This window comes from Pholcus phalangioides, unplaced genomic scaffold (assembly GCF_987345545.1).
Source record: "Pholcus phalangioides strain wild (caught in Gottingen) unplaced genomic scaffold, Ppha-v1.0 ptg000039l_1, whole genome shotgun sequence".
Classification (NCBI taxonomy): Eukaryota; Metazoa; Arthropoda; class Arachnida; order Araneae; family Pholcidae; genus Pholcus; species Pholcus phalangioides.
The window spans coordinates 17,730,690-17,744,445 of record NW_028301625.1 but is presented as its reverse complement, the minus strand read 5'-3'; the positions used below and the strand labels follow the sequence as shown (position 1 = coordinate 17,744,445).

General features: G+C 33.8%; 1 protein-coding gene across 7 annotated transcripts in view; it reads left to right on the top strand.

Moving 5' to 3' along the window:
* LOC149065639 (uncharacterized) overlaps positions 1 to 13,756 on the top strand; it is a 232,941-nt gene that overhangs the window by 114,061 nt on the left and 105,124 nt on the right. For 4 of the 7 annotated variants that reach the window (XM_089253544.1, XM_089253545.1, XM_089253547.1 and 1 more), the window contains exons 16-17: positions 2,565 to 2,622; positions 10,551 to 10,831. In XM_089253544.1, coding sequence (XP_089109670.1) covers positions 2,565 to 2,622; positions 10,551 to 10,831 — 339 coding nt within the window. Of the gene's footprint in view, positions 1 to 2,564; positions 2,623 to 9,985; positions 10,043 to 10,550; positions 10,832 to 13,756 lie in introns of all 7 variants that reach the window. The other 3 variants (XM_089253542.1, XM_089253546.1, XM_089253541.1) reach the window with 1 other exon arrangement.

Sequence of the window (13,756 nt, the reverse complement as noted above, 5' to 3'; positions counted from 1 at the left end):
CTGCCATTACCAAAAATTAGAAACAGGCTAAACAGCTTTTATGAAAAAATTCATGGATGCAAAACACAACTGTGCCAAGCAGTGCAGCATGGAACATTGGCTCAGGAGTGGCTTTATGCTTACATTTGTGGGAGAACGACATACTATAGATGCTACACTTGTAATAAGGCGATTCCATTATTAGGAATGGAATAATTGTTTTTGAGTATGTACCCAATTACCGTATCTATGAATCTTATTATGTAGGGGTGGCTCTCTGGAACTTTGGTATTTTAACTTGGGGGATCAATATGCTGATTGTTTTGATATTCAGTGCCAGTTCCCCCCCCCCCCCAAGTGTGCATTTTTGGAACTAATTTTTTTTTTATTGAAATCAAATTCCAAAGGTATGAAATGTATGTCCACCAAATATTGTTTCATTATTTGCAATAGGTTTACGGTAATTGAACCCTATAACCACCTCTTCTTTAATTATAACCACCTTGTAGGCCAAAATAATAAAATAGATATAATAAAAATACTACTGAAACAGCTACAGGGTTGATTCAAAATTCATGAGCAAAACTTTAGTAAATACATTTAAACAAGCAATTTTTGTCATGCAATTCATGGTTGTAACACAAGCGGTGAACTGCTAGACAGTGCTTTCTTTGGATGCATAAAACTCTGGTTTTCCCACTCATTGTCATTTCTATCTTAGATTGCAGAAAGAATGGCTGATGTCATGAATTCAGGAAAGGCAAACATGCATTTCCTGTATGGCGCTGTGGACAGGAATGCTCTGGAACAATACTGGGTTTTATCATACAAGATGCATGCCACATTGAGAAAAATTTGAACTATTGCATCAGTGTCTGTACAAAACTGGCTCCTTTGTCATTGGCGTGCAGGATACAGGGCATGCCAAGAGTGTGAGGACGTTGCAAGAAGCATGCATTCACCGTCACAGTGCATCTCAAAGGGTTTTGATTTGCCACATATGAAAATGTGGAAAACAAATCCTAGTACAGTCTTTGAGCTTTTATTTCCATTCTTAGCACTGTACATAAAATGCATTTCTGTCTTTTTCTAATTTGTGACGCTACCCATCCCTTCTTCAAGGATAAATAAAAATGGCAATAGGGGAAAACAAGTGAGCATGCATTCATTCAACGACAGCACATCTAGCAGTTCATAACTTACATTTAAATGTAATGCATGACAAAAGCTGCCTGTTCAGATGTGTTCTATAACACCTTAACCACTTTACGATCAAAGGACTTAATATTGCTTCCAAATGGCAGTGAAAAGAATTCAAACAAGTTCACTATGTTTTCTTTCCTCTCTCTCCTAATCATCCCAAAGCTTTGTTGCAACCTTACAAATTTTTTTCCTTTTGCTTCTTTGTATACCCTGATAGTGATTTTTTTTCCTCACATATGATGTATCTTTCTTATAAGAGTGAAAGAGAACAGGTAGGGTGAGGGCAAAAAGAAATCCAACTTTGTACTTACATTCTTATTACCTCATCTTTTATACTGTCTTACTCTTTTATTTGTGTTTTTTTCTTCCCTTTTTCTAACATGCAGTTAGGTTAGGACAAGGTTGCTATATTTATTGCTGATTTGTTGAATAGAGAACATACAAATTTCTTACCAATTCGCTCGTAAGCAAAGGGGTTAAAGGTTTGTTTCACGGGTTCTGAATCACCCTCAATCAGTATATCAATTACTTTAATTGTCATTTTTATTTTCCCTAAATCTGGTCAGACTATTTTAATTGACTGATCTTCTTAACTCATATGCATCCTCCCTCTTAATTTATTATCTATCTCTTTCACTGCATTTTAGATAAAGCACCAGGTCTTACATACTGTACAAGTGAATTAATTCTCAATCCATGATAAGGAACACTCACCATGTTCAGATGTTTCATGAGTTTGAAATTTGCTCAGCCCCTCAACAGAATCTTTCGTGAGAAGTGCAATTTTCACTTGTGGAAAAATGACATGCACATCATTGCTACTGCAGGAAATATTCACATGGAATGGTTGATGCACTAACCTCATAGTGAGAGACATAGGGGAAAAAATACATGCAGAGTCAGCTATGAGTTGTAAATTTTGTGCATAAAATGGCCACGTTGCAACAAAAATTGTTAAAAAATATAATATAATAAATGCATAAAATAACCATTCAGTTGCAAAGAAATCAGTGTACCAAAAAAAAAAATTCTGTTTACTTTGAAATTCTGTGTCAAGATATCACTTTTTTCCTGATTAGTGGCAACTCAGTGATACCACATCAGTAGAGTGTAAATCTTGGCAATAGTAGAGATACATAATGTAATATGTCCATGAGGTGGGTGTTTTTTAAATTTATTTATCCCATAATTTTTTTAGCTCTTTGTTTTAGCTGTTTTTGGATTTACAAGATTTATCTGTGGATTTTTAGTGGGACCTAGTGTATGCCATATTTCCTTTGAGTATATTCAACAATTTTTATTATATGCTACAACAATTCCCAGTTTCAATTGCAATTATGAGTTCATTTGGTTATTTTCTAATTTTTTTTTTCAATTTACAGGTATTGGCCAACTAGTTTACAGACCATAACATCTACTGATACAGATGCAGAAGGGAATGTAAGCACTGATTTTATGTGAATTACTTAATACTCTATAATTATAAATACACCATTGGAATATATGGCATATTACCATACCCTACATCGAATAAATAGGTTTGCATGGGCAAAAAAGTCAAGGAATGTTGATTCTGACCATACATTTTATTTTCTAGTTCAATTTTTTGTTCTATCTTATGTAGGCCCAAGGATATTGAACTGATTGAAGTGTTCAGAAAATGTTTACAAGGCTATTAACTGGATTGCAGAGATTGAGTTAAAATAAGAGATTTGATTTCATCAAATCATAAAAAGCAATATTGAAATTTTTTTAGGTAACTGGCTCTTTTGCAGTCATTTATTTTCTTCAAAAAAATCAAATTAATAGATTGAGAACTTAAGCTGTGCTCATAGTGAGACAAAGAGGTGTGAGTTATAAGAATTTTGATTAGGAAGAAAAAATTGCATGGAGGATTCTGAAATGTAAGCTTGGGATGATGATCCCTCCCCTACAGAGAAGCTCTTTTTTTTTTCTCTCAGTCTTTAAAAAAAAGGGAGAAATGGACCAATTAGCTATAATTCTGCTAATTCAGATCAAGGTGAAAACAAACATGTTAGTTCAAGTCGGGCACCCGATTGAGTGGCCTCTCTCTCTTCTTTGTCTCGCTTCTCCAGTATTTGTGGTGTAGAATGAAACAATATATACTACTATATTTGTTGCTAATCTCTATTATACACTCCCGTATCTCTTGGTCGCCCCACTATCTGCTCAGCCTTATTGCATTACAACCTTGTCAGAATTGAAATAACTGACATCAAACAAACACTCGCTTTTTAATAATAGTTAATCTAATTAACTATTCTAAAAACGAATATTTATATAATGTACACATTCCCCTTGCACTTAGCCAGCAAGCTTTGTGAACTATCTCCTGGGGCCACAGGAATATTCATCAAAAGACCACAAGGCTTGTTTCCTCTCCTTCACAGAGGGCCTTATTTTTTCCCCTATTCTCTCTTCGATCTTGTCATGACTCTCATCTGGTGGCTTAAATCTGACATTACCCTGTTGCAATATGCCATATAACATGAAAATCGTACTTTATTTCAACGTTTGATTTACCTAATCCTATCGTATAAGTTTTTTCTCCCACTTATTTTTCGATTCAATACATGGCAAAAATTTTAAATAGGTTTCCAGAAAAATAAAAATGAATGTTGCCACATGTGTTGTACAATACATACGTGCATATGCGTGTACTTTACTTCATGTGGCAACACTAAAAAGAGTTCATGCGATAGAAAAAAAATATTTTATGTATATAAATGTTATAAATAGATAAAATGAGCACAGTAGGGAAAAAATAACCACCTACGAAATTGATATTTTCAGACGCAAAAATGTAAAGAAATAATTTGTATTTTGTTTTTATGCGGGTTTTTTTTTTAGAATTAAATTTATTTGAGAAATTAAAAAAGAGCATCTAATGTCAATATGAATAAAAGAGAGGATCAGAATAAATGGCAAACTGCTAATTTAAATTTAATCGAAATCGACGCATAACTTGTCGATATCTTCAATGCCAACCAATCGAGGCTTAACAGCTGTATCGTAAAAATGTCTTTTAGTTGTTTTTTTTTTTTTTGCATATTATTGGTGTGTAATTTATTACTTGCTTAAAAACGTTAACTGAGAAGAGGTAGATTTATTGAGAAGCCGCATATAATTTCAATTAAAGCTTCTAGATAACTTGTGAATGAAAAGCAGACCTGCCAACTCTCCCGATTTTTCATCCTTCCTCCCGCTCTCCGGATTTGTTAAAATTTCTCCGGATTTTGGCAGAAAATTAGATTTTACGCGAGCTTTCACGTTTTAGTGGCGTCAATAATTACCGTCGTCTGTAGGGAAGACAGTCGTAGTCATTTCCATCGAGCAGCTGTAAAAAAAAGTCTCTGTGACCGCATTTAAGCAACTGACAAAGACGTGACTTGGTTTACGTAGCGTTTATCGGCAATCATTTGTCAGGGACATGACCTTGGTTGCCGAAATTCCTGTATAATCGTTATTGTATTCCATTAACAGCGGTGCGGTAGACAATAAAGCTGCTGACGAAAAAACTTAAAAAAGTTTTTTAATTGTTTCCTCCAATTAAATGTCTTCAGAAAGAAAAATATAAAGCTCAATAAGCTGTATATATAAAGCTAAATATAAAACTTTTAAGAGTTAATATGATCACTGATAGCATCCACGAAAGGAAACAGGTTTTATGAACAATATATAGATGTGATTTCTCTATTCTGCATGGAATGACTGACGTGGAATCATATTCTGCTCGGCACGTCTGAATGTTCCTTTCGAGGACACTATTGCTTGTGTTCTGAATGTCTCCCAAAGTGGAATTATTTGAGGACATGCGCTCATTTTTTGACATTCCAAGCGTCCACGTTTCTGAAAATTTCTACCTTTCATCCTTTAACGGCAGTCATTAATCAGGGGCATGACCTTGGTTGCCGAAATTCCTGTATAATCGTTATTGTATTCCAATTAACAGCCGCGCTGTAAACACGTTTTTTCGTCTGCAGCTTTGTAATTTGAATTTTTTAAAATCGTTTCTTCTGATTAAACAACTTCAGAAAGAAAATATAAAACTTTAAGCTATATACAGCTAAATATAAAGCTTTTAAGAATTCATATACCCAAGATTATCAATCACTGATAGCATCCACGAAAGGAAACACATATTTTATGAACAGTATGTAGATGTGATTTTTCTATTCTGCATGGAATTATATTCTTCTCAGGGGCAATGCAGAACCTGCCTTGGGGGGTGGGGAGAATGTAACTTTTTCTTAATTTATTAAAAAAAAAAATTTATTTTTGAAAAATTTTTTTATGAACTTTTTCTTTTGATCGAGTCTATGAATGTTGGGGGGGGGGGGGTACCTCCCCTTGGGAGAATCTCCGGATTTCTGGATTTCAAAAGTTGGCACGTCTGGAAAAGACAAAAAAAAATTCGGGTAGGCTCTATCACAAACACGGCCGCAAGTTTTGATGTGATTACGGTAGTACAAATACAAATACATCTAACTTCCAATTAAAAAGGTGTTGCCTTGTGTCTTCTGAGCCCAACAAAAAAAATTCTATGTTTCTAAATGTAATATTTGCTTAGATATTTGAATTCAAAAATCACTGAAAATCAGGGAAAGAACAGTGTATGAAGGTTAGAATGAACTTGTCTGTGAATTTATGCAGTTCATTCCCTCATTTTCAGTGAGTTTGGAATTCAAATATCTCTGCAAATATTGTACTTAGAAACATGGAATGTTCAGGACAAACAGGGCAACAACTTTTCAATTGGAAGTTAAAAGACAGAGGTCTGTATAAAAATTAAATTTTGTCTCTGAAATCTCCCCTAATAAAATAAATGGCATGTCTAAGATGGGCACATTATTTAAACACTTTCTCTACTTGAAAGCATGTTTCTGTAGCCAACGGTTTACGAGTTATTGGAGGTGAAACAGACTTGAGTTTTCATCCTGTGTATACAGCACAGGAACATACACACAGGTGACTGGATTAAGGTTCTTTTTACAGTGATGAATCAACATTTTGTGTGTCCCACGGTATCCATGGTAAAGTATTCATGTTTGGCATCTCAACCATGAAGAATTCTCTAAGCTGTGCATGAAGCATTCAGTGAAATTTTCTACTTCCGTTATGGTATGGTGGCATATGAGGGCTGAGGGTGGCTTTGTATTTTGGCTGAAACAGTAAATTTCAATGTACATTGAGAAATTCTAGAATATTGCATGATACCATCTTCTGAAGATTTATTGGATGTTGATTTCATCTTCCAACAAGACTACATATCTTCATTCCGGCATTTTCATTTCGGTGGAATAAAATCAATTTGTAAATCATGTAATGCATTTTTCAAGTTATTCTAATTTTTTGAATTTGAGTTGCATCTGTCGTCAAATAATTCATCACCACAAATATCATTGACAATCAATATTTCTGTCAAACATATTATATTATATTTACAGAAGAGAAACAAAGTAAAAAAATCATGGGTTTGGGTTCAAAGACCTCAGGCATTTTGGTAATAACAGTCAATCTTTAGTAGACATGAGAGTTCAATTTAACCCATTTTTAACCACTCTTACAATTCATGACCAAATCGCACAATTTTTTTAATATGATGACTGGCTGCTTAAATAACATATTTTCGAAGTTTCAAAAAAATTTGACATCAATTTAGCATGTCTTTCTTTGTAATTAATGTAAATTTCCAATCAATTAACTTTCTAATTAATGTAAATTAGTTATCTTAGTTTAATCAAAATAATTAATAGTTATAATTTTATGAAACCTCATGTACCATGGGACGAAAAGAATTGAGGAAAAATTATTTTTTCCTATTTTTAAAAAATTTATTTCTGTTCATGGTCGAGAAAAAAAATTCAGTTAAAAAATCAGAATAAAATTTCTGAAAATTTCATTTTTGAAAAATCATAAGAGTCAAATTTTATTGTAAACAAATTGTAAAAAATACTATGACACTCATTAGACCTTTTAGTTTCCAAAAATGTTCATTTCATACAAAAGTTTGAATGAAAATGTTTGATAAAAAATCAAACAAAGCATTGTGCACAAATGCAACATCATTCAAAATGGGTTAACAGATAGTCATTCCTCCAATTGCATACCCTGATCAGTATCCCCACTAGAGAATGAAACATCACTATGTTCATCAAACAAATTTTTTGGCATGCTCTTGAACTCAGAAATGTTCACACCCTTAGGCCAGATAATAGGGTCCATCAGCTTATCAAAATTATTGAGATTGCTACTCAATACAAAAGATGCATATAAACTAGAATTTCTAGTTTTGATTTTACACATTCATATTGAAATCCCAAATCACCAATTAATTGAGATACATCTGAAGACAAGGTACCCCAACATGAAATCGGTTCACCAACACTTACTTTGATATATGCTGTGATGCTATATGTATCTTTGTAGGAGACACAATTCGAACTGCATGAACAAGTTTCCTATGAATATTCTGATTGTTAGTTGATGGAATTACATTTTCAGGTTGTTGAGAATGATTAGTTTTAACCGCTGAAGAATAGGTTTTTTTTAAAATACCGTGGGTGTTCATAATAATGTTACTAATACTAATGTCACTTTGTCTATGACCTAAAAATCGCATTGTTTGTAACGTTTTGAGTTAATTTTCTCCTAGGCCTCAGAAACAGGGAAAGTATTTGCATCAAGAATAGTAATGTAGTTGACTAGACAACTCTTAAATTCCAACTTATCGATTCTGTTTGTTGAGGTTTTGAAATCTTCTCTCAACTTCTGATCAATAGATTAGACAGTCGATACCAAATATTGGAAACCAGAATCACTATGTTCCTGTGATGTAAAATGGGTAATGTAATGTTCCTGGATGATGATCCATCCACAGCAATTCTGTCAGCACTCAAAGCCTGTTCCAAAATAATAACTAAATCTTTAGAAAAATTATCAAAATTGACCTTATCTTGCTGATTAGAAGATCTGCTACATACTTTAACAAAAATGGGCTACATATCACTCTAAGTATTGTTAAAGGTTTTCTAAAGGCAGAATTTCACATTTGTAATCAGAGCATCAGGAACACCCACCTCACTTGGTGTTGCCATCGCTAAAAAAATCTGTTGCTTTTACTGAGTTGGACTGTACTAAAGCTGCTCTGGCTATACTGTCTGATGTTGCTTTTATGATTTCATCAATTTTTGTCCTGCCAAGTGTGTCTGTTTTTCGACAGCATTCCATCTTTCACTATTCTTTTCATAACTTATTAAGTTTTTTGATAGGCGTGGAAGAAACAAGAACTATTTGTTCTTACACTTCTGCAGAGTAAAACAAGATGAGCTGAGGCTTCAAAAAAAAAAAGAACACAATGATGATTGCAGCAAAATTGCTAGATCAATCTCCTTTGATGAAAGAGAACACAAACTGAAATCATGGTCTCAGAGGGCAAAATATTCCAACTTGAGCCAAAACACAAAACATGAAGTGAAAGAATGGTCAGTTTTTAGCAATTGACCATATAGGTTTTTTATTTTCTGGAGCATGCTAAATATTTGCTTGTCACTTGATGTTATATGACTAGCACTGATTGGGCATTGAAAGTGATTATGCGTTACTGGGGTGCTGTATCTTGAAATTTTCAGTGAACTCAGCCACTTACAATGATGGCCACTCGAGGGGAAATTTTCCTTACGCTTTTCTTTCAACATTAAATAAAAGAATGATTGGAAGAAGAAAAAATGCAGTTCAATGTCAATGCCTTTCTCTAGTTCTTCTCATGTGGTTCAAATGACTTCAGTTTCCCATAGACAAGGTTGGGAGCAAAAAAATGAGACAAGACATTTATGAGTTCCAAGAACTTCAATTACTCAACGTTTTCACTTCAACTCAAACTCCAAATGTTTGGAAAATCATTTCTATACATTGATACTATGTTATTATTGTGGGTTACAAAAATGTGGCACTATAATAGCTTTTAATGCATCTTTTCACCGCAAAAGCCCCAAATTTGATGATAGACTAATGATTGACTGATTGTTGACATAAAAACAGTATGAGAGCCATAACTAGATGCTTAGTCAGCTGGGGCAAGCACACATTTTTGTGCTTCTTTTAATGTTGAAGGTGAAATTTGCTCCCTATCTGGTGCAATGCCCTGTTCACCAGACCCCCCAGTTGGAAGCTCTAGGTTCCTCCTAGTTGTGGCCCTGCCCAAAATAGTCTGAAAATACCTCTTCCAAGCACTAAATAGGTAATCAGCAATGTCGACAGCTGGTCGCCAGGCCCTTGAAGAGGGTTGGTGATGCCTATAAGAGGTGTGATGCATGGTTTGAGAAACACTGATGTCCAGTATTTCGGTTCTTTTTTTTTCGTACAATTTTTAAAAAGCTGGAATCGACGTATTATCTGCTTTGCTTAGATATGGGAAAAAACTTTTTTGAAAAAGTGAACAGTTACGTTTTGTCTTTCAAATCTTTGGAAGAATAATATAATAATACTCAAAATTTAAGCAAACGTGATGTAATGCGAATAATGGTTATTTAAGTAATTTATAATGATTTAGAAAAAATTAATGTTTTGGCTAATTTTTCTCAAGAATGATTATTATATAACAAACAAAATGCACTTGAAACCATTGAATTTTGGTGATATTTTCGGAAATTATATTTTTATACCAACATTGGATATGACCACCATGTCATAGAAAAGCCTCAAAAAAATTTTTGATAATTTTTCTGGAGAAAAAACAATATTTTTTCCTAGGAAATTTGATTGGTTTCTGATTTTTTTTCAGATTTGTCAAGCCTTAATGTACTGGGTACCCTGGAGCTCTACTGCCAAAATGAGAGAGGTGATGATGCTCGTCAAGACAAAGAATTGGTGGAATGATATCTAGGATCGCTAAGTGCTTTTAAGCTACTGGTGCAAAAAAAAAGGGGGAGGGGGGTCCTAAAATAACTCGTGTGTGAGAGGGAACAAATATTCTATATATACACACATAATACTGTTAAGAGAAAAAGTGATAATATATTCCTCCCCGTCTAGGTCTGGAAAAATTTTTTTTATCACATGAACAAAAACCCTTTCACACGTGCATGAATTTTTCAGTCACTCTTCATAATGTTAGTAATAAGGTTGCCATATTTTAGCAACTTCTGAAAGAAAGTGATGCACATATCTTTCAAATAAATTTATTTTGACTTTTTGTTCTTTTGTAAAAATTGTTTGTCCTCACAATACTATTACCCTTTCATTTGGCAGTAGAGTTCTGGGACACACTGTATGTTCTGTTAGAGTTTTTTGTATTTATGATGAGCACTTTCAAGTGTAGTTTTAATCTTTGGTTGAATTTATTTCAGGCTAAAGACATTGTGAGTGAGGGCGATGTAGTGAAATTTTTTGTATTTGTTCTACTCATGCTTTGCCATCGTCGGAATCAACACACATTCAGCCCAGATCTTTTGTCATGTGATATTCCATCATATATACAAAGTAAAAATGATAAAAACATGTTATCAGATGTTAACAAAAAAAGGACTCTTACTGTCATGAAACCCACACCATTATCATGTGGGCTTGCCCATGTTGCATACTGCTGTGATGGCGTTTTATTCACATGGGGAAAAGCATCAAGTGGACGGTAAGCTTTCACTGCAGAAAAATCTAAAACTCTTAAATGAATTAGACTTTTTGTTCTTTTAAACTGTAGATAGGATGCTGATGTATTTAATTATAAACCAGTCATGAATCAGTTTTGATCATTATTAATCTACAGTGTCCCATAATCGACTGATGGTTTTCAAAATGGGATAGCAAGAAAATGGTGACAGCTATTAAAGTCGTTCTTACAGAATATGAAAGTGCGAAGTCAGAATTTCAGTTACGTCATTCATGTTGCAGGGTTCATGGCTCCCACATCCTCTTGCTATTTTGAATCTATTGATAGATCCTTCCTACTAATGATGTGTGTGTGTGTAAATAATTGTAACCAGAATATTCAATTGAACTAAGACACATATTTAATAGAGAGATTTAAACACTTAAAATGGGAGGCAACATCTGTTGTTCCAACTTGAGCAGCCATGTTTTTTGTACTGTTGCCAAAATTCTGAATCTAAATACTTGACTAATAATCTGTTGCCGGATACCAAAAACAGAAATAAATCAATTGTTTGTTCATTAACATAATATTATAACACATACTATAGCAGGGCTCCTAGGCTGGGTTTTTTTGGGGGCCTCAGTCGAACTTTTCATGGGCCCTTCTATAGTTGATTTATAGCGTGAAAAAGTAAAGAAAGATGAGATTTGTCTCGGGGCCCCAGGGCCAGAGCCCTGTCAGCTCCACCCATGTGGGGGCCATGGTGTAATTATTCAAATAAAAAAAATTAACTTTTTATACAGACATCCTGTGCCCCAAAACCCAATTAGAAAGTTGTTCTTTGTCTCTCCTGATGCAAGAAAACAAAAAAAAAGCAACAAAAAAAATTCCATGTTTTTAAGTGCAATATTCACTGAGATATTTTTGAATTCAAAAAGTGGAGGAATTTGTGGAAAGAACAACTTTTTAATTGGGTTTTTGAGCACAGGGTGTCCATACAAAAATTTAATTTTTTTATTGAAATAACTATATATAACCTCTTGCTGCATAAATAGCATAGCTGAAATTCCTGACTGATGGCCATAACTAAGGGTGGGGAGGAACTGCCCCAGGCAGCAATTTTAGTTTGGAACAAAGAACACTGTTATAAAATTATTGAATTTTAAAGTTGTGGTGGGGGGGGGGCGAAATACTGTTTGTTAAACTGCATCAAATATCCTAGTTACGACCCTGTCCTGACTTCACACATTTATATTCCGCAAGAATGACTTTAATATCTGATCATTTTTGTCGCACCATGGTCATTTTCTGCACACGAGGGCTAATTAGACCGGGACCTACAATTGACTTTAATATCTGTCACCGTTTTCTGTTTTCTTGCTATCCCATTTTGAAAACTGTAAATCGATAATGGGACGTTATGTGTGTACTGTATTCACTTGCGTATAGGATGAAAATTTTCGTTGCTTCAAAAACCTAGATCGTCATATATGTGTGAGTTAAGGATTTGTTGCGTTTTGTTTTTCTGTAATTTGTTTTGGAACCGTCTATAGCTCTCATGCTGCAATTATAGCTTGCTGCTTGGCCAATTATTAGAGATGACTCATGTGGTTAAACACTGCATTCTAGATGAAACTCAGTGCAGGGCCAGTGCTTTACACTTTTCAAGTGTAAGTGAATAATATTTTGGTGATGAAAAATAGCGCCTTCCCTTTAGTTAGTATCCTAAAAAATCAGCTTCCTTCAGTTGGAACCTTCTATGGCCCCGTAGTTTGCAGGATTCAAGGTCTTGCGTTGAGTCCATGGATCGGAGGACGATGCTATGTGGAGTGAGAGTGAAAAAGAGGAGCATTGTAACAAAGCTTCAAAGGGAAAGTACAAGTAGACAAAAGAACCTTAAGGAAATTAGATTCTTTTCCTTAATATGTGCATGTTATGCTAATATCTGCGAATAAATGAAATAAGGATTTCTGTCAATAAATCTGGTTTTCCTTATTTTGATCTCTAAAGTTATACCTCATCCTACGTGGCAGTAAATACGGTATATAAAATAGATATCCACTTTATTTGCATGTGTGTAGGTTCTGAATAAAAATCTTTAATTTTTGGTCAATCATCAAAAAATGATGTATGTACATGCATGAAAATGCATATGTACAAACAGAACATGACTCAAACGATACGCTAATTTAAATTTTTTAAAAACATTGAAAAAGGAAAAATTTGTCCAAAAATAGTTGAAGCATTGAAATACATATGAAATGTATTGAAATATCTTTTGGGTACACATTTTGGGCTCTGTTCTGCTGGAGCAATGGTACCAAATTAGGGTTAATTTCCAATGACTCTTCCTTTCAGTTTACATTAGTACTAACACCATTGTATCATAAATGAGTATAATCACTTTTTCACTATTTGATCAGTCCATTTAGCAAAAGGAAATTATTTTCATTAAAGTCATAAAATTGATGGCTTCTGAAATTAGTTACCCTATCTTTTGAAGAACAATAAAAATTAATGTTTGCATGTTAATCATTTTCAAGTGTAAAAAAAAATTTCATTGGGAAAAAAATGTCATTTTTGTCCCATTTTGGCATTTGAATGTCATTGATGATTATGTAAACATACCCCTTGTATAAATGATTTAAATGTTAAAAATTTTCAATAAAATCTGTGTCATGTTTCTTAACAGGAGGGAAATATGAAAAAAATTACTTTGCACAATTAAAAAAATTTTTTTTTTCTGTACTACATGTGCATTTGTAAAAATTGTTTTGTTATATACAAATAATATGTCACCACTAGCACAACTAAAGGCTGACTGTTTGACTGCAAATTGATCAACATAATCAAAATGATCATTTAATTATTATTTAAGTTAGAAATATCTAAAGTACTCAAATGCCAAACAATATGCTTGATAAGAAAACAAATTGCTCCAAAAGCTAGGAAAAATTATCTTTC